At 40.7% G+C, this 26,444-nt stretch overlaps 1 protein-coding gene across 3 annotated transcripts in view; it reads left to right on the top strand.

Annotated features, from left to right (window-relative positions):
- Window positions 1-981: 981 nt before the first annotated feature.
- PARP8 (poly(ADP-ribose) polymerase family member 8) overlaps window positions 982-26,444 on the top strand; it is a 196,176-nt gene continuing 170,713 nt past the window's right edge. The window contains exons 1-3 of one of the 3 annotated variants that reach the window (XM_025270536.2): window positions 982-1,158; window positions 2,184-2,285; window positions 3,236-3,290. In XM_025270536.2, coding sequence (XP_025126321.1) covers window positions 1,128-1,158; window positions 2,184-2,285; window positions 3,236-3,290 — 188 coding nt within the window. In that variant the 5' untranslated portion in view covers window positions 982-1,127. Of the gene's footprint in view, window positions 1,159-1,320; window positions 1,340-1,829; window positions 2,097-2,183; window positions 2,286-3,235; window positions 3,291-26,444 lie in introns of those variants that run through there. The other 2 variants (XM_025270537.2, XM_025270535.2) reach the window with 2 other exon arrangements.

The following is a 26,444-nucleotide window of genomic DNA, read 5'->3' as shown; positions in this document are numbered from 1 at the left end:
CTGTAAAGCCTGAAAACAAAACAAAACAAAACAAAAAAACAAATGTAGGGCAAATCACAAGAAGGCCTATTTTATGGAGTGAGTAGTAAACCAGGAGGTGATCCCGGGCAAAACATTCCATGCCTTTAAAACGATTTCAAATTTATTTGTGGAAAGGGCACTACTTTGGGAACACAAGCTTGATGGATAGACAACTATAAAATTAACTCTTGTGAGCTCATAGATTTTAAGTTTTTCGGGAATTTAGAGCACAGGACGGCAGGAGGAAGTGTTCATGATAGCCAGTGTTAGGAGAAAGAGAAGAAAGTGCTTTTGGCAGCCAAGGGGCCTGTACAAAGCAACATGCCCAGGAAAGACTTGAACCTGTCCTGAAGAAGCATTTCAGGAAGGGTGAGCAGGAGATGAGCCTCTACTCGAAGACTGCAGTGGTCCAGGTAATGCAGATGAACGTTTCCTCTTATAATTCACAACGAATGTGATGTATTCCAGGCTGTACAACAAATCATTTTGTGTTTTCTTTCTGCAAGGCAGAGGAGTTGGGGCATATGATCTCTGGATGCTTTTCTCTCTCTAGAATCTAAAGACTCCATAAGGGATCACAGCCATTCCTAATTCTCCTAAAGAACACATAGTCACTGTCAGCATCAGAACTGAACTGATTAAGGGTCTGAGCCAGTTTGACAACTCTTGGGTACTCATAGTGATAAGGAAGCTCATTGAAGCTGGAGTATCTATAAAGAGGCTGAAGGTACCACCCATTCATGCATTCAGACAGCAAGCATTTTCGCCTCCCCGTTATATTCCAGGCACTGCACCAGGCACTGGGGATGCAGAACCAGGCGAGACATGCACTGCTCAGGGAAGCCGCCCCAGTGGAGAAAAGATTAACAAGCCTGTCCTAGGGCACATGGCAGTACAGAGGCAGGGCAGCTACCTCGGCCCAAGTTGTCCTTAGGCAGAACAGAAAGTGAGGCTCAGAGCACTATCTCAGTTCTAGGCAAGACAACAGGATTGTAGCAGCTTTCTCTTGACTGACTGGCAAAAGGGTGGCATTAAAAAACAAGCCAAACAGATATCCATCCTTGACGGAGACCCTGGCACGTGCCAGTTGATTCTGCCGATTTTTCATGGACGGAAAGACCGAGCAGAGCAGAACGGGTGAGTCTCTGCAAGTGGAAGAAGTCTCTCAAAAGGGGTTGTATTTCCTAAAGGGCGCTCCAGAAGGGCTGAACTACTTCTATCCGGGAGAAAACACTCTGGCAGTGTAGGCACGGGAGGGTGTACGTCTGGAGTCATTTCAAGGCTTTTTCCATCTTGCCTGATGTGACAACAAGGAAGGGTTTGTTCGTTTTATTTATTTATTTCCCATTTTGAACGATTTCGCTTTGCCCCTCTTCCCCCCTTCCAGCCACTCGGGTTTGGGTTTTCCATATGACTCATAATTCCTTCCGAAAGTGGAGTCGAATTCATAAAAGTGGTGGAAGCGCGAAGGGGGGGTGGGGGCGGCGGGCTAGGAGCCCCAGGGAGTCTTCACTACCGACATTCCCACTCAGCCCCCGGCGCGAGCGGCGGCTGGCCTGGGGAATCCAGCCTGCGCTCTGCCGGCGGGGATACGAGCGAAGCCCGGGCTGTCGGGACCGGGTGACTGGGCGGCGGGCGCGGGAGGGTCGGCGGCCGGCGGCGCTGCAGCAGCCTCGGCACGGCCGCCGCCGCCCGCGGGCGCGAGTGTGCGCGGGTGTGGAAGGCCGGCGTGCGGGCCGCGAGGGGTGTGCGCGCGTGAGGCGGAGCGGGGCTCGCCCCTCGCCGGCGCCCGCCGCCCGGCCGGTGATCGCTCTCCGGCCGTCTCCAGCACCCTCGGCCCCCCCACGGCCGTTGGTCTTGGCGGGGGGAGGGAGAAAGTGAGAGTCGGTGTCATCACCATCCATTGTCAGGAGGGGAAGAAATTGGAATCCAGCAGCGGCGAGCAGCAGCTGGGCGGTCACATCTGGGAATGCAAAGCCGACCTCCCCCCCCTCCTCCTCCGCCACCACCGCCTCCTCTCTCACCCGGGATCACTTCCGAAACCACTTCGCCTTCAGCCCCTGCCTCGGCCAGAGGTTTCATTTTTAACTGAATATTTACGAAAGCTGGAAGCGTGCGAGGGGGTGGGGTGGGGTGGAAAATAGCGGCTGCTTCTTTTCCAGGGATTTATTTAATGGGGATGTGTTCAAGGCAAGAGCGAATTCAGAAGGATATCGACGTCGTGATCCAGAAGTCCAGAGCCGAGAAGGACTGCCTGTTTGCAGGTGAGTTCTCGCCTTTCCAGAGCCTCGGACCCAGCGCCAGCTTCCTCTGCCCGCCCGTCACCCCCTTGCCCAGTTTTCTGGCCGCGAGGTGTGTGGCTGGGGATGGGGGGTGGGTTGCACATCCCCATTCTGGGGTTCATTTGGCAACAGCTGCTGCAGCGGGAGCGGGAGCCAAAAGGGGGAGGGGGCAACAGCCTCTCTCCTTCTCCCCTCCCCCCTGTCTGGGGCGGTCACCAGCTTTGGGGACAGAACCCTGGTGGCCCCGAGCAGGGGTCTAGGCAAGGAGCCGTGCATGGTATTTTTAGTCCCCTGTGGACGCCTGGAGCGTCCGATCCCGCCTCCGGGGTTTCAACAGCAGCGACCCAGGCGGCTGATAGGACCCGCCGGGTTTGCGCAATGGGCTGAGCGGCGGCAGCCAGGAATGGAGCCCGCTGCGCTGCGCGGCGCTGGCTGGCTGCGCCCGGCGCCTAGGCCCCCCCGGTGGGCAGCGTTGGGCCGATCTCCGGTCGCTTCGGCTCCCTCTAGTACCTCCGACTGGCAGTGTCATGCCCCGGAAAAAGAAGCGATGCCCTAGGTCCCTAAGGCGCCCCGAGCCTCTGCTTGGGGGTCGTCTTTCGTCCATTTTGCTCCCCCTGGAGGGGGACAGGATTTTGCTCCCCCAGCCGAGAGCTCAGCGGGGGCCGCTTCCGGCCGCCCGGACCGGGAAATTCCCGCCGTTGCCATGGCACCCGGCACTTGTTGCGGGGGGCGGCCACGCGCGGCACCCGGCTCAGGGTGCGCAGCATCCCCTCCGGCACCGCTCGGAGAGGGGAACTCGGGGTTCTCCAGCTCTCGCCTCCCGCCCAGCCAGGCCTCCCCTTGGCTCTATCAAATAAATAAGGGGTCCGAGTCAGGACGAGGGTTAAAAATCCACTCCCGGGGGTAGCTTTTAACAAGACTTTTCGTTTCAGATTTCAGATACTCAGACTCCACCTTTACTTTCACCTACGTTGGCGGCCCCAAAAGGTATTTATGTGTATAGAGTTGCTTCATTTCCTGTTCACAAGCTGGTGTTTCCTTTGTTCTTAGCGTGTTCCGTGTTCGGGTGTTTTTTACTTCTTCTCTTTTTGTTGTTGTTTAGCCACGTCCCAAGCCTGAGGTCTCTCGATTTTAAATAGCAGAGGGGAAATAAATAGGTTTGATTCAAGTGTTTCTAAGATCACGCCACGGGCCAACAACGGAGCTCTCACACTCTTCGTGCTAAAGATGTTCTACAGTAGTACCTAGCTCTTGAGCGTAGGGTTTGACATAGGCGAATGCAAAACCAGAATATTGGGCATAAAAGACATAAGATGTCACAGAATAGTTTGGTCACATGTGATTTTTCTGGTGAGCTGGGGCTGCACATTTCTATGTTTTTTGGTAGGTTACCATAAACATGTAGTCTGCCAATTCTCCATCTTTTTTTTTTTTTTAAAGGAGTCCTATTTTGGTTTTCATAGAAAGAATTTGGAAGTTATATGTAGCTGGAATGTGTAAACTTCTTTCTTGAGGAGGAAGAATGAGAGATGCATATGTTAATACTAAGTTGTTAGCAATGTGAAGTAAGCCCAAATCCAATTTTGTGTTTACCACTTAGAGATGAAATTAAACCATTAAATATGCCTTGCTGTCTTCACTTGTTAAGGTAGAATTTTTACCCTGTTAGACCTTTGGGGACACAGTGGTTTAAAGCAGTGGCCACATCTGAGAACTGTCAGAGATTTAGCTTTGCTGTTAGAACCTGACATTCAATACCGTTTGATCATATTCCAAAATATCTTTTAGCTAATGGAAACATTTAGGAACATATAAATTGCAAAAGAAGCTTTCTTCTGTAAATACATTTTTAAAAAGCTTGGAATTAATGTGAATCTTAAAAATGCTTAGGATTTGTGTTGCAGTGTACATTTCAAAAAAGCTTGCATTGAAATAGTTATCACATTTCCTATAGGCACACTGTACCTAAGTGTCAGGATTGGTATATTGATTTGATTTACTAGTTGAAAATATAGCATATGTAGTATGGACTTTATTAAAATTACAATATTTCTAAATTTTCTATAGTACTGTTGTTTTTGAATAAAAAGAATACATTAGAAGAGATTCAGGCAAATTAGCACTGTTCCTACACCTACTATCCGAAGGATGCTGGTGTATGACTAATAATCTCTTGAATTGTTTTAATAGTTAAAATTATGCTATGTGGCCCACTGAAAACATTTCTTATGCTTCTGGGTTGATACCTGCTTGAGTTGTCTGTTTCACAAATGTGGTTCTCATGAGAGGTGTGGACTGGAAAAGCCCTGGGTAGGCTTTTCAACTAATTAGCTTTATTATTAACAGTAAGATACTTGTTTTGGCCTCAGTTTACTTGTCTGTACAAGAAGGGGATGAACCTTACAGTTAATCACTAAGATCTGTTTGCACTAAGATTCTTTATCAGGAAACTACAGAACTAGTGTTAACACAGTAAGAGGTGGAGAAGTTATAACTGCCTCCAGGAGCAAGGCCTGGAGATTGGGATGGATAATTGCGATAACATCAGTTTTCAGTGTAGGAACAAATACCATGGCTGCTCGTAAAGTAAGAGATGTTTCCTTCTCTATGTTATCCTCCTAAAGGATAGTTTTTTCCTTGCTTCCTGATTTAAATAACAGTTCACTTGCATTTGTAATGTGGAAGAGCCTGCTTTTTAAAGACTGTTGTGAATTGTTGCTGTGATTGCTTTGTGCTTCCAAAAGCTTGCTCTATAAACCAACGTATAAAAGATTGTTTTAGTACTGTAATAATAATACCTTTAATATTACCCCTTTATGGGTTTGTAGCTAATGGCAGAAAATAAATTTTCTGAAAGAAAAAAAATTGTTTTCATGAACTACATTGTCTATATTAGAATTTGATACTTGTTATGTATTTCTCATTGCTGTGTGTCAATCAGGTATTTAAAAATGAAATAATCCTTTGCTTTCATTTAAAATGCTTATCAACTTACTATATTCAGTTGATAGTGTCATTTTGGATTGTTGTTGTTCAGTTCCTAGGTCGTGCCCAATTCTTTGCGACCCCGTGGACTGCAGTATGCCAGGCTTCCCTGTCCTTCACTATCAAACTCATGTCGGTTAAGTTGGTGATGCTATCCAGCCATCTCATCCTCTGTCACCCCTGTCTCCTCCTGCCTTCAATATTTCCCAGCATCAAGGTTTTTTCCAATGAGTTGGCTCTTCACATTAGGTGGCCAGAGTATTAGAGCTCCAACTTCAGCATAAGTCCTTCCAATGAGTATTCAGAGTTGATTCCTTTTGGATTGACTGGGTTTGAGCTCCCTGCTGTCCAAGAGACTCTCAAGAGTCTTTTCCAGCACCACAATGTGAAAGCATCAGTTCCTCAGTGCTCAGTCATTTCCTGTAAACTAGACTTATTTTCCTGATTAAAGGAAGAGATCTTCTGGAGAGATAGTCCGTGTTTATCTTGAATTATACTGTGCTATCATTTCATCTAAACCATTGAAAACATTTATGTTCAAGAAATGATTTCAAGAATAATTTTCAGTTTCAGGTTATATATAAAACTTAATCTGCTGTTTCCTCTCTGACACTCCCCAAGAATAGTTACACTTTGTTCTGAGGCAGAAGTTGATTTTGTATGTTACTCTTCAAAAAAGAAATAATACTGAAAATTTTTTTCACATAATTTTGTGTGTGTGTGTGTTTCTGTGGATAAGAGGACATGCCAAGAGGCCAGTGTGTCAGGGCTGGCCATCGGCCTAGTAGGTTGGCCTTTCATTTAGAGGTTGTGAGAGGGGCAGAGTGCCTTTTACATTTGCCCTTCTATCTGCGTGGACTTCAGGTGAGGTTTGAAGGGGAGCAGATAGTCAGCTAGAAGACTGGGTTCACTTGGTTTCCCCTCGTGGGAAGGTTCATGGAATTATTATTATCCTCAGCTTTGTATTTGGAAACTTGAGGCTCAGAGAGTGTAGAGAACCGGCTCAGATTTGCTCAGTTAATGACGGAGCTTCCACGTAAAGCCTGTTCTGTCACACTTCTGAGACCTGTCCTCTTTTCTGTACACTAGTGTTCCCAGCCTCTTTGAGCAATCTCTTGAGACTCTTGAACATCAAAAAAATGATGCAGCTGTTTACCTGAGAGTTGTAGTTTTCACATCATTTGATTGAGAAATAATGCGAAAAGAAGTGTTAAATGTTAAGAATTGATTATTAATGCAATCTACGTATGCTTGAAAACTTGGGGTATATATATATCGGGCAAGGTTAATTCTTGTAGCACTGATCCTTACAATGCCTCTGATTCCTGGCCTCCTGGGAAGAACTCCACAGTCGTCCGTAGTCCTGGGCTTGCTGTGGGCTCCTCCCGAATGCTGCCTCGCAATTTCATGGGTGTGCTAAAAACTATAAACCAGGAGCCTCAATTGTATACAGTTTGTAAGCTGATGCAAATTCATTCCTTCCCTATACTTTGTCATGCTGTTTGTTTACTTTTTTATTTCTCCCTTATTGGTTGGTAGTAAACTTAAGACCACAGAGATTTGGGGCTCTTGTCCTTCACCTCACTTGCAGTCAGTTGTACAGTCAGTGGTAGAAGAAACAGAAGGGGCCAAATGAGTGGTGACAGCTACAGAGAGGCTGGGGAAGCAGGCTGAGTACCTGGGGCCAGAGGTTAAAGACGGAGAGTAGGGGCAGCCCTGAAGGAGCCTGGTCACGGACCCCGGTAGGATTCCCTGACTGAGCTTTTAGCAAGAAAGGTATTGTGAAGATATACCTGAGGTTTTAAATGTTGATTGTTTAAGAAAATGGAAAAAGAGATGTCAAAAATTAAATTAAAAACTATCTTCTATTAACATTAGAATTTATTCTCTCAGAATTTTTGTGTGTCTGTCTGGATATAAAATATACACATCCAAAGACTGTTATCCTCTCGAGACCTCACTGTTTTTCACCCAAGAATATAACATTAATGTCTTTCTTTTAGAAAGGATATGAGAGTAAAGAAATACTTATTGAATTAGGAATTTTCCAGTCAAGGAGTGTGCATGATAAGAAATCTAATATTTATATTACAGATTATTAATAAATTAGAAATTTAATGTTTGGTGGAATGTTCAGAGTTGCCTGTGAGTTTACACCCTGTATTGTGTGTCCACAGCTTTGCTCTTCTGAAGTAAGTAATTTTGTTTCTGGCTGTGCCGGGCGTACATTCCTTTGCCTGGACTTTGTCCAGTGCGGTGAGCGTGGGGCCACGCGCCCTTGAGGCGCACAGGTTTCTCGCTGCGTGGCTTCTCTTGTCCTGAACAGGCTTCAGTATTTGCAGCGTGCGGCCTCAGGAGTTGGGACTCCTGGGTTCTGGAGTGCACTGGGCTTAGTTGTTCTGCAGCATGTGGGATCCTCCTGGGCCAGGGATCACACGGGTGACCCCTTCCTTGGCAGGTGGATTCTTATCCACTGCCCCATCAGGGAAGCAAGTCCCAGATTGACAGGTCTTCTGGCTGGTAGAAAGCAATTTCCTAACCCAAATGACCAGGTTATAGGGATACTCAGATAGTTCAAAAAGCCCCCAATCTGGTGATGTCACTCAGGAATGGAATTTCTTATGAATCCAGAAGTTGCTTACTCAAGTTATAAGCCCTATTCTCTGACCTGTTCAAATGTGTCCAGAAGACAGATAATGCAGTTTTTTAGGATAATAGAGAGTTATGGGGGCTGTGGTACACTGGAGAGTTTGTTTTTTTTCCGAGTATTTAATTCAGTTACAAAAATCAATACCACTCTGGTGGTCGACCACATCTTCTGGGGATCCTAATCTGCTGGAGCTCCCATTGCACAGTCCTTTACTCATGGGATGCTATGGAAAGAGGCAATCCAGTTGACTGCTAAAGTGCATTTGTTTTCTTTTGAGTTTCCTGTAAAGGAGGTGTGTACATGTGTGCAGGAGTTGGGGAACTGGGAGGGTGGAGAAGTAATTCCAGCATCTCAAGAAAGATTCATCAATTTTCACTATGCAAGAAGTACACTAAAATTTTGGAATATGTAATTATTTTGAAACCTTCAAGAGCTCCTGAAGGTGTCAGAATGAAAAGAATGATCATTTTTTAAAAAAATAAAAAAATTAGAATGCTTCTCTTACCAATGGGGACCTGTTTTCCATAATTTTTGATTATATCAATTATTACCCAAAATGATATATTTTTTTAAAGTGTGTTTGCTGGAGCCCTGGGAACCTGCCTTGGAGGTTTGGGGTGACTGGTGGAAGGGAGTGTGAAGGAAGCTGAATGAGTGAGAGCCAGGCTTTCACATCCCTTTGTAAATTACAGCTGCTCTATCTAGCTCTTTCTGTTTCGGTATTACATTTTCTTTGAAATATGTTTCATTGGTAAATGAGTTTTAAAACCATTGACCTAAAGTAACCACCAATTTAACACAAGTTTATTGTAGCTTATATATTAAAAAAAAATTAAACTCCATTTATTTCATGGATTAAAATAATACTGCTAATGATATTTATTGGGCATGGTCTCACCTACCTTATATCCTGTATTTGCAAGAAGACCAATAGGTATTTTGTCAGCTGTTGTACATTTTATAGCTAAAGAAACTGTTGGGTAGTTTAAATAGTTTATGGTTAGTAGGAAGCTGAGTAGGGATATACTGCAGTGTAAGTCAGTGTTTTTGTGAGGTTTTAAGGGGCATGGGTTGAACTGGCCTGACTAGAATAGCTGGGAGTGTTTGGGCCTGGGCAGGGATTGCTTTTGCTGGTGGAATGTCTGCCAGGGGCAGTACTGAAAATCTATTGCTTGACAGGGCAAGTGCCCGAGTCCAACGCTAAGCAGTAATGGTAGGAAACTTATCTACATAGACTGTGGAATTCTTGTGCAAATATTGGGCCCATCCATTTAAATTCCCCATCATCTCTTTCTGCACCATTGGGGAAAAAAGAAAAAAGGCATAAAAGTGAAATTTCATCAGTCTGAAAAATATTTTGTAATTCTCTGCACACATTTGCTTTTGGATGGGTTGTGCTGTAGTAGATAAGTATTGCTCTAAGACAGCTGTCACTAACTTAGTATGGAATTTTAATCAAGTTAGTGATACGTAACCTTTCTTTTTTTCATTCTCTAAATTTCTGCAATCCTGTCTCCCATGTGCCCCCAGGAAAGACTAATCAAAATATGTTTTTATTAATAAGACTTGTCATTCTTGTCTTATTGTGATCATACTTCAGGTTTTTTGTTCAGTTATCTCACTTCATTGCTGGGCAGTTCAACCCAACACATGGAAACATTTCCTCCTTTGAAGAAGCTTCTCTTCCCAGCCTTTCTCTGGTCAGCTTCACATCATTTGAGCCTGGTGTGGGGAACCTCAGTCTCAGATTTCATGTATCCCACCTTCTTCTTCCCTTCTAAGCTCCACCAGCTCTTACTTTGAAATCATTGTTGGCACCTTCATCGCTCCTCATGTCTACACTTGGTCTGGGTCCTGATAACCCTGACTTAGGTCAGTCACTTTTAACCAAGTGACTTAAAATACTCGATTAACAGCTACTCACCCATCCAGTTCATTTATACCTGAGCTCTTTAACTATTTATTTAATCAAAACACTTTCCTGCTCAGAAGCTTTCAAGTGCAACCAAGATTTTCTCCAGATTAAATTTAATTCCCATTCTTGACTCTCAAGAGTGACTTTTCCCATCCATTAATATATGTTTCTCAGCCTTCCAAATGCTAACTCACTGCTGTTTATTTATTGACCTCATCTCTCTAATTAGCAACAGTTTGTATGAACTCAGTGCATTAAGCATATACGGCTCTTCAAGGTTTATTGATAGATAACATCTGTGTTGCATAATATTCTTGGTTTGGCTATCAAGATCATGGTTTTTATTATCACAAAGACTGATTGATTTCATCTTTCCTTTGACCACAAGTGGCATCTCTGGGAAAAAATGTAATGTGTTCACACAGAAGAGGATAGAGGGAGACCCCGAGTGGAACAAGTTGAGATTGAGAAGACAAAAATGAAACCTGAGGAGGGTGGGTGGGATGAGAAAATAAATAGATCAGTCCCTATACTGAATAACAACAGCTGGTCTCAATTGTAGTTTATTTGCATCTTGGTGACATCCAGTTTGTGGCTGACACCTTCTTGCTATTAAATGGAGGATGCAAATGATTCAGTGTTAAATGTAAAAGGAAGACATTCACATAAGCCTTTGAGCAGTCAGATCATTTTTCCTTATACTGAAATTAGCAACCAAGATAGCTTCTTTATGAACATTTTGAAATGTAGGTTGGAAAGACCTTCCCAATGGCCTGAAAGTATTCTTAGGATTTGTTAACCAACTCTGAAATGCTGTAGTTATTTGCATTTTCATCACTGTTTTGTTTAAAAAACAAATACAGGTAGTTATTAGCCAAGATTTAGTTGTAAAATATTTCCTGTGTTTGAAGTAGAGAATTGAGCCAGAGACTAATATAACTAGTTTACATTTGCTAGACTTTCACATCTATGCAGAAAAAAAAATTAGGCAAAATTGGAAAACAACAGACCAAAATACTATTAAGGATAGAGCTGTATAAAATAAATAATGATAAGTTGAATAAAATAAGTCACACAAATAAAATCAGTACTTTGTTTAAGAACTAGAACTCGTTTTAGCAGAGTGCCCAGAGTATAGTATTTCCTAATATTTCTTAAATGATAATAATATTTTTCCTATGTGGTAGCATTTCCAAAACTGTTTAATTAGCTGTTAGATATGTAGCCAAATATGTCTGGGAAATGCTTAGTTAAACAATATTAAAAAATTTTAATGGTTGTCTTCTTAGAGGCTTTTATATATTAGTGTGCATTATGCATACCCAAGAGGTGAATTAACTATTCAGGGTTTTTCAGACTTATTTGATTACAGATCTGGAACATCTCAAGAGAGCTGTTTTGTGGAAAACACTTTGGCAAACTCTGAGTCCTATTCATTAAGAAGTTTTTGAGTAAACAACAGTATAATATAAATGGAAATTGCCGATTCACACGGAGCCCCAAAGAATTTATTTGCAGTCATTTTTACAGAACTTGCTTTATGACAGGAAAAGTCTTAGTTAAAGGCACTTGGCATTTCATGCCACCAACATTTCTACATGAGGACTTCTTTTTCTGGGCTGCTCACTCTCTCCTCGGTTGTATTGAAGTCATTTATAATGAGAGCTCTCATCTATTCTTCTTTATGAAAGCACTGAAGTTAGCAGGGCCCTCTCTGGCACATGATTAGAAGTCAGCCTTTTAAGGACATGTTAGAGATAGATAATGATTCTGTGCAGCAGAAGGACTCGTTATGTCCTCTTAGATTCTGCCACTGTGACTGCAGTAGAGCTTCTTAGTGAGCCATCTTTTATGGAATATATATTTTGGGAGAAGTTGGTGGTGAGAGAAGACTAGAATTTGTCTAAATGTTTCATTTCTTTGACAAATTACATTTAATAAATCAATGAAAGGTATCTATTTTGTAAAATCATTTTCCTCCCAGTGACTATATGAGAAAATTACTTGAAGGAGTTTTCATACATTTTCTCAGAATTTTTTCAACACTAGCCTGGAAATAAACTCGCTCTTCTTTAAAGAGCATCAGTCATTAAACTTCAGGCAGCCACACGTTACTTTGGGCATCCCAGGTGGCGCTTGTGGTAAAGAATCCACCTGCCAATTTAGGAGATGCCTGAGACAAGGATTCAATCCCTGGGTCAGGACAATCTCCTGGAGGAGGGCATGGCAGCCCACTCCAGTATTCTTGCTTATAGAATCCCATGGATACAGGAGCCTGGCAAGCTACAGTCCATAGGGTTGCAAAGACTTGGACACAATTGAAATGACTTAGCATGCACACGTGTTACTTGTGCTAACATATGTGTGGAGAATGAATTGTCTGCTTTAAAGTGCCCTCCTGGGGACAGAGGGTCAGGTCTGTATTCAGAGTGATTCATGTTAACATTTGATGTTTTTTTCTGTACTAACTACTGTTGTGATTCAGTGGAACCTCACACATACTGAGAATCTAGTTAGTTCTAGGTTTCTCACTTGGAAGTTAGTGTGTAAAATGTTAACATTGAATTTGTAATTGTGATAATACATTTATTCACCTACATGTATTTATATCAGTGATCTTCTTCAGAACAAAGTCATCCATATTAGCATGTGGGAGACCTAAGCAGAAGGCTAAAATCTGCTTCCTGGATAAAAGCTGGTGCAGTCATCCTTTCTCATTAAAATGCACCACAGCTAGATATGCAGCAGGAAAAATACAGGCCCTCCAGCTGAAAAGCAGTCATCGCTTTATTATTACTACAGAATTTGATATGATGTCTATAGTGATTGGTGGTGGTGGTTTAGTTGCTTTGTCCTGTCTGACTCTTGCTACCCCATGGACTATAGCCTGCCAGGCTCCTCTATCCGTGGGATTTCCTAGGCAGGAATACTGGGGTGGGTTGCCATTTCATTTTTAGCTAACGAAGAAAGATGTTTGCATAGTTCACTGCGAACCACATTCTTTCTTGATTCTTCTTGGATCAGCCGATCCTTCTGGGAAAACTAGCCTAGAACAGTGAATTCAGTGAGTTTCAATTAAGTGATTTCAATCAGAATTGCATATTCTTCACTGAGTTTATCCCCCCACTGATGAAACTTTGGCCAAGAAAGCTTTTAAACTTAATTTTTTGAAATCATACTAGTTTGATTTCATTTGCGCTTTCTGTGTTGACATCCTATGTCATTAATTTAAAATTTCCAGTATCCTCAATTCTCGATGTCCAATATATACAAAATTCTTTCTAGCTGTAAGTAATTGATAGGGAAAAATCTACTTAGGGCAATAGTTTCATAAAAAAGTTTTTTAAAAGAAATGTTGACGTTTTTCAGTCTTTGGATTATTCTGGGAAATGTTACATTTCAAATGTACTTTGAAATCAGAATTCAGGTGCTTAATACTTCACAGCTATTAGAACGGCCAAAATCCAGATCACCGAAAGCACCAAATGCTGTTGGAGATGTGGAGCAATAGGAATTGCTGGTGGGAAAGCCAAGTGTATGTCCAACCACTTTGGAAGACTGTTTAGATAGATAGCTTCTTGTAAAACTAAACCTACTCTGACCTGTGATTCAGCAGTCACACTCGTTGGTAGTTACTCAGAAGATTTGAAAAATGAATGTCCACATGAAAATCTGCACATGATGTTTGCAGCAATTTTACTCAAAATGGTCAAATCCTGGATATAACCAACATGTCCTTCAGATGGTGGATGGATAAGTAAACCGTGGTATATCCAGACATGGATTGTTTTCCAGTGCTAAAATGAAATGAGCTATCAGGCCATAAAAAGACATGAAGTGAAGTTGCTCAGTCATGTCCGACTCTTTGTGACCCCATAGACGGTAGCCTACCAGACTCCTCCGTCTATGGGATTTTCCAGGCAAGAATACTGGAGTGGGTTGCCATTTCCTTCTCCAGGAGATCTTTCCGACCTGGGGACTGAACCCAGGTCTCCTGCGTTATAGGCAGATGCTTTACCTTCTGAACCACCAGGGAGGTCCAAAACAAAAAGATGTGGAGGAAACCTAAGTGCATTCTGCTAAGTAAAAAAAGCCAATCTGAAGGGCCGCATACTATGTGGTTACAACTACATGACATTCTGGAAGAGACAAAACTATGGAGAGAGTAAAAGGATCAGTGGTTGCCAGGAGTTAAAGGAGAAGGAATGGCTAAATAGGTAGAACAGAGAATTTTTAGGATATTGAAACTGTTCCATGTGATACTGTATGGGTGGATATATGTCACTGTGCATTTTTGTAAATCCATAAAATGTACAACATGCAGAGTGAACCCTAAAAATAAACTGTAGATTCTGGATAATATTGATGTGTAGTGTACGTTCCTCATTAGTAATACATGTACTGCTCTGGTGGGAAATGTTGGTGATGGGAGAGGCAGTGCTTGTGTTGAGTGTCAAGGGTGTTTGGACTTCCCTGGTGGCTCACATGGTAAAGAATCCATCTGCGATGCAGGAGACTCAGGTTTGATTCCCCGGTCGGAAAGATCCTCTGGAGAAGGGGATGGCTACCCACTCCAGTATTCTTGCCTGGAGAATCCCATAGGCAGAGGAGCCTGGTGGGCTACAGTCCATGGAGTTGCAAAGAGTCAGGCAGTGACTGAGTGACTAACACTTTCACACACTTTTCATGAGGAATCTCTATATTCTGCTCAGTTTTGCTGTGAATCTAAAACTGCTCTAAAACAAAAAGCCTGTTTAAAAAAATTGCCAGGGGTAAAAAAAGCAGGTACTTGCCAAAACTTTTCCAACTTACGATTCAGATCTATAGAAAGTTTAAGGATTTCTTTTTGTATTATACAGGTATATAAATTTAAATCAGGAAAGTATAAAATTAGCTATTTAGTTTTACTAAATAAAAGTGTCTTGGCACAAAACTGAAATGGGTAACCTGTGTTATGGTTTTAGCATTTAGCTAATTTTGTAAAAGGAAATCAGTTTTAAATTAGAAATCAGTTTTATTCAAATAGAAATTATAAAACTGTACTAAATAATAAGTATTTTGTATTCCAGGAGATATCAGTAACTGTTACAAATTTTCTGTGCCTCCAGAATTTTAGTCACCATGTGCTGTATTGTGTTCAGTTGCTCAGTCGTGTCCGACTCTTTGCAACACTATGGACTGTAGCCCGCCAGGCTCCTCTGTCCATGGGGATTCTCCAGGCAAGAATATTGGAGTGGGTTGCCATGCCCTCCTCCAGGGGATCTTCCCAACCCAGGGATCGAACCCAGGTCTCCCACATTGGAGGCACATTTTTTACCATCAGAGCCTCCAGAAAAGCCCTTAGTCACCATAGAAATCCAATATTGATAATGCCAGTGCATTTCTCAAAACCAAGTAGAACTTGGTGCTATCAGATATTTCTGTGGCTGAATACTGAACTTAAACATAACATATTTTTGAAACATTTCTCTCTTGCACACACATGCACATATGCACAACCCTGCAAAATCCTGAAATGACAGTGCATTTTAAGCTTTCCCCCTCAACATACAAAGATAACATTCTGAAGTACATTTGCAGACATTAAGAAAATAATCTGCCTATTTCATTCTCCATATACACACGTCCGCATATGGTTCTCAAAGATTGGAGGCACAGAGAATTGAATTACTTTGAAAAATTTTTTTTTAGTGGGGAGGGATGGGTAAACAAGGAGTCTCATATAATCTTTAAAAGTTTTGGTACCACATTACAGCTTTTAGAACCACCACAAACATACATAAAGTTCTTAATGATTATAAGTTTTACTGTGTTTACAAATTAATTTTAGTCTAAATATTCAGAGATTATGAAATTGTATTTTATATTTTTTGAAGAAAATACTGCAAATGTAGGTTAACTGATAGTTATTTCACAATTCTTTATAACCTGTAACATTACAGCATGGTATAGCGCAATTAATTTGGATTAATCAACCAGTTAAATGAATTAACCTCTCAAAGTCTGGATTTTATCATCTATGAAATGGCAGTAGTTATCCTGCAGGGTTTGGAGGACTGAACTAGATAATAGGTTTGGAAAAGTGTGTTGTTAGTTGTTCAGTCATGTCTGATTTTTTGCAACCCCGACCCCTTGGACTGTAGCTTGCCAGGCTCCTCTGTCCATGGGATATCGCGGGCGAGAATACTGGAGTGGGTTACCATTTCCTTTTCCAGGGGGTTTTCATGACCTGGGGCTCCAAACTTGGGTCTGCGGCATTGGCAGGCAGATTCTTTACCATCTGAACCAGCAGGGAAGCCCAGTAAGTTTGGAAGGGAGACCTGAAGACTGTTCTTTGGCTTTGTGGTTTCCTAGAAGGAATAATAGGACTCAAAAGCTGTTAAACTCACTGTTATATTTTATTCTAACAAAAGGATACAGATTAAAATCAACAAAGGGCCCAGGCTCACTGGGCAAAGTCCAAGAGAAACCAGCACAAGTTCCCAAGTGTCTGGTCAGTAGCGTCACATGGACATGTTTGCTTTTCCCCACCATGATGTGTGATAACACATGCAGGGTATCTCCAACCAGTGAAATTCCCCTGAGTCTTGGTGTCCAGAGCTTTTATTAGGAGTCAGTCACAGGCATGATGGGGAAGTCATGGCAACCCACTGCAGTATTTTTGCCTGGAAAAATACCCATGGACAGAGGAGCCTGGGGTCTCAAAGAGTTGGACACGACTAAGCGACTAAGCACACAGGCGTGATGCCCCTTTGTGACTGACCTCAGCTACTTAAATTCCAGCCACAAAGCAAAAAAACATTGTTGGCATAACTGTCTGAGCAAATCCAAGACCACAGGCCTACAGGAACATCTTTGTCAGGCAGAAGATTCATTCCAAGGGCTCCAAGCTCATTTCCTAGGAACTGGCCAAGGGCCAGTCCTAAAGACAGACTTTTCCTGGGAACGTGCAGGGTTTGAACAGCCAAGGCCCGAGTTAACCCTTTCCTGCTGTGTCCAACACAAGACTTGAAAGAGAAGGCAATACTTGTAATTATTGATAGCACTAGCCCTGATTCTGCTTCCCTGGTGGCTCAGTGGTACAGAATTCTTTGCCTGACAGTGCAGGAGACAATCGTTCGATCCCTGGGTCAGAAAGATCTCCTGGAGAAGGAAATGGCAACCCACTCCCACTCCACTATTCTTGCCTGAAGAATTCCATGGACCGAGGAACCTGGCAGGCTATATAGTCCGTGGGGTTGTAAAGAGTCAGACATGACTTAGTGACTGAAAACAACAACAGCAACAAACCCGATGGTAATTCCTGGAGTCTAGACCCCAGGAGCAGGCAGAATAAGGGGAGAAATGCCCTATTTGGGGTAGGACAGTTGCCCTGATTGATTTGGAAATAGAAAATTTTCTCAGTTTAGAAAGTCATTAATTTGCAAGGTGTACTATCATTGAATAACAACTTCTAATGAAAACTGTATTAAGTATACACCAAAGTTAAAAAGATAGCCATAGCATATGTTCACTTATATAACTGAATGCTATTCTTTTTTTTTTTTCCAGTGTCTCAAAGTTAAAGTGTAGACCTTTGTCATTTTTAGAGTCTGAAGATTCTCTGGAATCACTGGCTGTTGTCATGTCACTGCTTTATTCCAGTGATACTGACTTGCCTTCCCCAAGTTCTGGGTTCCTCATCTTCACCTATAACTTGAGAATAGTTAGGCCTCCTTTTCTTTTAATTTGAAAAATGACAGGTTTTTGTCTACGTTTCTTATTTGCTTTACCTTGTATTTTTTCCCTTTCTCTCATCGAGTTGTATAATTGTGAAAATTACACAACCCTGGAAAATCAGTTAAAGTATGTTTTAGAGTCACTACCAGAGCCCTCCTCTTGGCAGGTCCCTCCTACTGTCCCAGCCTCCCCCATCCGTAGAATGTCTTCATATATTCTGATACATTTGGCACTTTCCCCTGACTTTTCTGGCAGTGTCTGACCTGTAGTGTGACTGTCTCCATAGGGGGAAAAAAATTATTTTAAGGCTGTGTCATAGCTTTATGCAACAGGCACGTGGTGATTCGAACACAGGTGACCCAGGGGTGACAATCAAATGAGGTGAAATGTTCTGTTGAGGTCTGAGTTCTCTCTTGCTAACATTGGCAGGTAAATGTTACAACTACTTCCTGTATAGTAGTTAAGAAGTTTATCCTTTGATATATTAGTGATAATAAGTTAGAAACATGAATCTTATAATCAGGGAAATCCAATAAAAAAAACAAAGACTTACTGAGCAAGTAATTTGAGATTGGCAAATAATTCCTAATTTCTGCTTCTGAATTGCCTCTTACATTTTGGTCCCAAGCAGATTTCTCATTCATATCATGTCCTTTACATGCTGGTGAAGCTGTTTGAAGAAACAGGTGACTGGAATAACTTTATGCATTCTGATAGCCTAGACATTAACATGCTTAATTGAAGTATCTGTTTGATAATTTAAATTAATTTGAAGCATTGTAATGAAGGGATTTTTCAGATTTTGTAGAGAGGCTAATTTAGGGACCAAATATTCATCACTAGGCTGACTACCTCTGTCTCCTCCATTACCCTGCATCATTGCCCCTCGTTCTTATTTTTCACAGCACCCTCCCGCCTGCTTCCCACACGCTATGCGCTGTTTTTTTATTTTATTTTTGGACAATGACTCTCTAGGCTGTTAGGGCTTCCTGGATGGCTCAGCCATAAAGAATCCACCAGCGGTGCAGGAGACGCAGGTGTGATCCCTGGGCCGGGAAGATCCCCCGCAGGAGGAAATGGCTACCCACACCTGTATTCTTGCCTGGAAAATCCCATGGACAGAGGAGCTTGGCGGGCTCCAGTCCAAAATGTTGCAAAACATTGAACACAACTGAATGACTGAGTATGCATGCATGCACTCGAGACTCTTGGAGCTGATATGCCAGGCAAAGTGGGAAACGGGAAGGGTGAATAATCATAGAGGTCATTAGTAAACCATCTGTATTCTTGCTGCTCCTCCATTCACTCTGTCCGCTTCTCTCTGTGTGCATGTCTATTTCAATATACATTTTACACGCAGAAATCTACAGTTTTTTAAGAGCAACTATTATCACAGTTAAAACCTGGGGAAATTGATTTTCTTGAGGGAAATACCAATTGGCAAATAAAATTAGTTGATTTTTTCCCCCCTTGAAACTTACTTAAGTGTATTGATCAAATACACTCTGAAGAAAAACATCGCTGTCTCATAAAATATGTTTCATTTTCATATGCGTTCCATATTCCCCTAACTCAAGTTTCCTCTTTCTAAGGGTTATTTCCTAAGTGATGTTGAAAGCCATGTATGTGGTAAGAGGGCAGAATTGCAAAATCAGATATAAATAAAAATAAAATCTTGATATATTTGGTACAAATCCATCTGTCCCATGTCCTTTGTTAGGACCTGAGGGCATGCCTGATTTTCATAAAAGCCATGCCTCACCATTTAAAGAAGCAAGCAAAAATTATTTTTGATACCCTACTGAAAAACACATGGATTACTTAATTGTATTAGAAATTTTGCAGATGGTTGAAATTTTATGAAATGCTGAGTTTTATCTTTTTTGTGAATTCAAAAGATAGACCCTAGTTTTCTTTTTTAAATTATTTATTTATTTTTGGCTGTGCTTGGTCTTCATTGCTGCACAGGCTGTTCTCTAGTTGTGGTGTGCATGCTTCTTATTGCAGGGGCTTCTTTTGTTTCAGAGCACAGGCTCTCAGGTGCATGGACCTCAGTAGTTGTGGCACACGGGCTCAGTAGTTGAGGCTCCTGGGCTTTAGAGTGCAGACTCCACACTTGTGGTATGTGGGATCGTCCTGAATCAGGAATCGAGGATCAATATCTCGGATCCTCAATGATCCAGGATCGTCCTCGATCAGTGTCTCTTACGTTGGTAGGCGTATTCTTTACCACTGAGACACCAGGGAAGCCCAATCCTAGTTTTTCTTAAAAATTAATTTACATAGATAGTTTCCCTAATAATAGGGTATGAGTGAGTTTTTGTTCCAACTTCAAAGAATGTATATTACCAGAGACAATAAGAATCAAATGTGTCCTATCCTGTTAGAAAATGCTACTTTCTCTTGACATTTTAAATGACAAGAATTTAATGACATAGCTAAGTGTTCTTTTGGTTCATTTAAAAAAATAGCTTCAGTAAAATAGAATTAAGCATTGAGATTTGTTCTTTCAATATCTTAATTTTTTTTTTTTTTCAGCTAAAAATTAAGTGAGTTTAGCTTTGAATCCAGTTATTCATTCTTGAAGAGCTGTTGGGTTGCTGATCCATGAGGCAAAAGTCATGTTACCATCCTGGATGTGGGTAGTCACTTATAAGCATCTTCTAGCTCCTGTTTACTTAAAATCAGAGGGATTAGCACTGGGTGGCTGAAAAGGAGGGTGAATATTCCTCCTTGATATCTAGAGCAGCAAATTTACAGATTCATTATTCTTACAGCTCAAATTGTCTAAGAGCCTCATATTATGAAATTTAATTTCAGTTTCAGCTACTTGTGAAGCAGTTTATTGAAAATAGAATTAAAGTCCTCATTTTGAAGTTATGGAGGAGACTCAAGAATCACAAGAGAGTTTCTTTCAACCTGAAGTTGAAAGTCTGTGAGTTCAAGGACTAATAAGTAAAAAAGTAAATGATACAGTGTGATTATTAAGGGGGAGCTATTCCTGTGGTTACTGTGACCTGGTTGAGGAACATTGAAATCCTGAATCTCCCACTTTCTGTGTTCTGTCTTCCCACACCCCATTCTTCTTTTTCAGTTTCTTCTTTTTGAATATGATGTGATTGGAAACCAAATAACCACGCTTGTTAGAATCCCGTCTAAAATGGCACAGACTTCGTTCAGGGACCAGAGGGAACAGAAGGACAAATTTTATGACATATTTTTTGATAGTTTAAAATGATTTTGTATGTTTTGTTTTCTTCTGTGTTGAATTTCATGGTTACCACTGTTTCATATGCGCACACTTACAGCTTTTGCTACAAAGCAGAGGATGAGTTGGTTAGATAGCATCACCGACTCAATGGACATGAATTTGAGCAAACTCTGGGTGATAGTGGAGGACAGAGGAGCCTGGCGTGCGGCAGTCCATGGGGTCTCATAGAGTTGAACACGACTTAGTGACTGAACAACAACAATACAAAGCAGTGTAAATGTTGCACCTATTATCATTGTCATGTTGACAGATGGCAGTGTATGGATAGATGGTTGGAATTTTGTTGTTTGAGTGAGACTGTGCCATTAGAAATTTGTTTTCCCAAGTAACAGTATATTCTGTACTTCTCCTGAGTGGAGAAATCCAGGTCTGAACTAAGCATAATTGAATACATAGCAAGGGGAGGTGGTATAGGGAATAACATTTGATGGCTACTTCCTTTCCTTATAATTTGTTCATTGTATTTTAATGTGAATAAGAAGTTTTTCTACCAAGAATTTGAAAGTAACATTTTGCGAAGGTAAATTTTAATAAAATCATTTGGGCTTATTTATAGTCACTTAACATTTTCAGTCCATGTGTTAATATTAATTCTACTTGCTACAGAGAAAGTGCATAAATGGTATTCAGTGTGATAATCACCTTATTACTGCAGACACGTAGAAGTTTGGCATTTTTAATATCAGATGTTTTAAGTTAAGAGAACTTGCCAGTGTCCCACAGCAGACAATCTCTGCTTGCTTGTGTGTCTTTAATCTTTCTGTGATAAAATTAAGCCTAGAGGCCTTATGCTATTTTAAATGTTCAAAATGAGGTCACGTAAATGTTGTGTCAGACTTTTAATTCATGAGTAGTATCCTCATGAATAGTGAAGATAAGTTATATTTATATCCTACTACTTGCTTAGCTGTGGATCAGCAGAGGTGAACAGAGAGCAGTAATATTACTTTCAAATGTTGGTAAACTATTTTTCTTGATCTCATATGAGTATGATGACTTTTTTTTCTTTCTGAATGTCGAAACATAAGTGAGAGTACGTTTGGTGACGGCAGGATGAAATGCTTCAAATTAGGGCTGACCTGGAAATTTTATGGATTTGGAGGGGGAGGGAGTGAAAAGGAACTTTAAAAGCAAGAGAATGAATAGTAGAGAGGATGGATTAGCAGCAGAGCTCAGGGATCCCAGGGGTTTATCTTGAAGAGATTGAGGAGAATTCCTGTGGTTTATGCTGCAGGGAATCAAATTGAAAGCCTTCTACCTAGGAAATGATTTAAATACCCTGGTGCTATACAGAGTGTGAATGCTTTATTTACTTTGAGGAAGAGGTTTAACCCTCCTCATAGATTCCATCAATTTCAGATGTAATGCAAGTACACTTCCCCTTTGGCTCTTTTACAAGGACATTGAGGATTAATTAAATTTAAAAGAAAGTAGTGTATTGAACCCCAGGAGGCAGAGGAGCTATGTATTATTTTTCTCATCATTCATTCCTTATTCATTCATTTTGCAAATATTTGTTGAATATCAATTACAATGAAGACACTATAGCAAGGTGCTCTAACTGGGAATATAAAGATGAATGATGAGGGTGGCTTCTGCCCTCATTACATACGTATTGTGTTCATAGTTTATTGTAAACATTTCCATTCTAATATGAGTAATTGTGCAGGGACATAACATTGCCAGTCTCAGCAATAATTAATCTATGACTAACTTCACTGATACATATTTTTACTTTGTAAATTCACTTTTCTAAATTTAGAACTGCTCTACCTTCTACTGTAAGAGAGGCACAACATATACATTTTTCTATATTATAATCATTGCTCTATGGTTGCCTTTTTCTTACAGAAAAACACAAATTATAATAGTAAATCAAAATAGACCCCTCATATAATACTTTTTCCATTAAAATATATAGGTCATATTTTAGATGGCACATGGAGAAGAATTTTAACCACATATTCGTATTTGTGAAAATATTGCTAAGTAGGATTTAAAAAAAGAAAGTCTCTAATATGTTCTTTAATTAGCAGTAAAGAAGCATAAATTAATCTACAGTTTGAATTAAAATTATATGCTAATTATTGAAGACAAAAATTTAGACATTTCCAATAAACATTTGTAATTTATTTTAGTAGAAGAATGCACACTATTTTCCAAAACAGCTGGTGAAGGTTTCCTAACTTAGATGACTTTTATAGCTAATTGGTTCTTGAAGTTGACTGAATAATGAGTGAACAATTTTGACTACCAGCCTGAAAGTGTTAGTTGTTCATTTCAGTCTGAGCAAGTGAAAGTAGATAAATTTGTAATATGTGCCTGGTTCTCTCCTTTGGGTTTGAAAAGAAATAAAGACTCTTCTTCCTGAATGAGTAGAGAAGAGAAGGAATTTCTCTCCTTGATTATTTCTCAATTTAGGTTTGTGTTTTTGGAGAAGGAAAATAGTGCTGGAATCAGTAGCCTTTGTCACTGCCAAATAACAGAGCTGTGACGATGTCCTGGGCTGGGATGAAAAAATACTGGATGAAAAATAACGATAAGTGACAACTAAAGTTTTATATATATTCATATATTCTATTTCTCTTCATCTTACGTAATGTTATAAAAATGATAAAATGCCTAAATGTAGTCTTGACAGAGCACCAGCGTCCAACTTCTGCTTCAATTACATGAGCCTATCAGAAACCTTATGAGGATATTTTGGGGCTAACCTAATGTTATTTGGAGCCAGTGTCAGGAGTGATTTCCAGGACTCACTTGACTTCCATATTTATAGCTTGGGTTTTTAAAAATGGTTTTTTCACTTTGGCTACTTTGAAAGCAAGGAGTTTAGTAAGTGTAACAAATGACATATTTTTCTATTTCTGCCTCCTGTTCCTTTCCCAGAAGCAGGAGGTGGGTGAAGCCTCTCTGTGGGTGGTGTGCTTGCAGGGCACTCAGGGGTCCTGTGGTTCTGCTGCAGCTCCATTCCCATGAAGATCAAATCATTCAACATCTCTGTGGCTTCTGCTGTCCCGCTTATAACCTATAAGAAAAACCTAGACTATAGGCTCCTTTTACAGAAAATTCAGATTTTATGACATTTCTTTTTTTTGCACATAAAGTGTTATTTGATTAGAGAATAGGGATAAGCACGCCAGGATTTCTGGAATGTGCAGATCATTCTCAGAGCATGGAACACACACAAGCTGTGTGTCTTGACATTTGTATCTGTCAAGATGCCTTCATTTGTTAATAATGGAATATTCAACTCAGTTGGCTGAATAAAAGATTTTTCTTTGTTATTTCACTCTGGAATCAGTGAAAAATTGAGTTTATGGGTTGATTTATCAGAGTTTATCTTTGTCTTCAACTACTTGGGTTTTTTCCCAAAGTTGACTCTTGTCTTCCATGTCAGCTGGTATGTGTCACTTTCTCCAGGGATTGTAAGACAGCTGCAGACCAGTCCAGTGGTTTTTCCTTTCCTGTATCAAACAGGGGAGATGCTTTCAGATGCTGATTATTTGGGGCCTGCATTCCATGTCTCATTGCTAGAGTTGGGTATCAAATTAGCTGTCCTCAAATTAGCTATCCTGAGAAAGATACAATATAGTCATGGACAGTAGGAACATTTCTGGAAAAAAAAGAAAACAAATAGATGTTGTTGGTGTGACAACCACAAAGTTCACCAGAGAGAGTTTTTTCATTTTGTGATGTATTTTCCTGTTTGGCCTTGAAAAAGCTACAGAACAATAGGATTTATCTTCCACAAATAGATGTACTATGCTATGTGAGAGTAGTTCATTCTCACACACAACTCTTACAAACAAAAGACTCCGCTTGGTTTGAGTGTGCTTGGGGGGCAGGCTTCTGGAGTCACTAACTGTAGTTTTGCAACAAACCTCAAAGATCCCTGGTGAGCAGGCATTGCACAAGAAGAGACTTCACAGGAAATACTCATTGGGAAACAGGTCAGAGTATGTCATAATGAACCAGGGCTTTCCAGTGCAGAGGGTGGCAATGATGATTGGTAAATATTTTATTCTTTTAGATAATATTCTACAGTTCACTTGATTTTATATTATTGATGTGATTTCAAACTCACATGTATGGCTTAATTATTTATTAATACTTTAAAACTAATAATGATGGAAATTAAAACTCAATTCTCATCTCTTATTAAATTGTAATTATGAAAGTCCTAAATTAATATTTATATAATGCCTAGAAGTTAATTCTAGCTTGACTCTTCAAGTAGCATTTAAATTCTTTACTGAAAGAAAACCACTTATGTGTGATGAGTTGTTAGGTTATTTTATTCCTTTTATTATATAGCTTTGTCAGTTCAGAAAATTAAGAAATGTCTTGATATATTATTGGTTGAGCTGTGGCTCAAGGCACTCAAACAAGAAAATGATTGCTTTGGTGATCTTGGACAAATTTCATCATTCAGAATGACTTCCTTGTTTGTGCCGAAGGAATGGGGTGCAATGTGGCAAGATGTTTACATATGAAGACTATTTCCTGCTGAGTTTTTCAGGGGGTGCTCCATTTTTTCCTGGGGATTGTTAAGCTGTTGTTTGACCCTCTGGCCTTCTGAGGAGGAGACTAGTCCACCAGTTAGCAGAGTTGTGATTTTTCTAGGGAGCTGGGGGACCTGAACCTTTAAATTGGCTATTCTGTCCTTTTTTCCACCCCATTCACTCTTACCATCTATCACAGCTTTTAATTTTCTTGGCCAGCATGAGCATGGTCAGTAAGTTTAGGCTAGCTATGCTGCTGTAACCAAATAACTGAAATTTGAACCACTTCATTCTGCTAAGGTTTGTTCTGGTCTTACTGTCTATGTCCACCTTTAGATGGTAGGAGCTCCATACAGTCCCTCAAGGAATAGGATTGAAGAGCCTCTATCTTGCCTGTGTATTATCTGGAAACACACCTTGCTCAGTTTCTATTTCAGGGAAAGAAAGAAGCTGGAGAATTCTACATGGACCTTTCGTTACCCTAGAGCAGGCGTGACACGCAGCACTTCGTCTGCTGTATCACAGGCTCACATCAGTCATGTAGACCTGCCCAGCTGTAAGGGTTATAGTGAGAGGGGGCAAGAAGAATGTCAGCAGTATTAAGCCTGCTGTATTTCTCTGTCCTGGGAAAGTTTACAATTTCTGAACATTTGGTGAGGTTCCTAGAGATTAAGTCATTCCCCTACCTATCTTACTTGGTACAGTGGTCTCTTGAAATTCATAGATCTTGATAATTCCTAAATGAGGCATATGTCTCACCATGTACCTGGATTATTGCAGGTATTTTCTATTGGAAACTCGTTTTGGAAACACTTGTCTACCATTCTGGCTGCTAACACAGCGAGGCTTGTCAGTTTCTATCCTTAGCTGGAGGTTGAGCCTTCCCTGAGGTCATCTCCCTGCAACCCTCTCAGCGCTGCTCTTAGGCTTAGACCGTTTTGCTTTACAATTAGGAGATAGGACCTGTGAGTTATGTGAGATGGCAGTAAGATAACAAAGATTCCCACTTGATGATTTCGATTTCTTTTTTAAGGAAGGTAGAGGAATGGAGGGATCAAGGAAGTCGGAATGGTCACTGTGAAGAGATGTGAAGTGG

The sequence above is a fragment of the Bubalus bubalis genome, chromosome 19 (genome assembly GCF_019923935.1).
Source record: "Bubalus bubalis isolate 160015118507 breed Murrah chromosome 19, NDDB_SH_1, whole genome shotgun sequence".
Lineage (NCBI taxonomy): Eukaryota > Metazoa > Chordata > Mammalia > Artiodactyla > Bovidae > Bubalus > Bubalus bubalis.
This window is presented reverse-complemented; position numbering and strand designations above follow the sequence as displayed.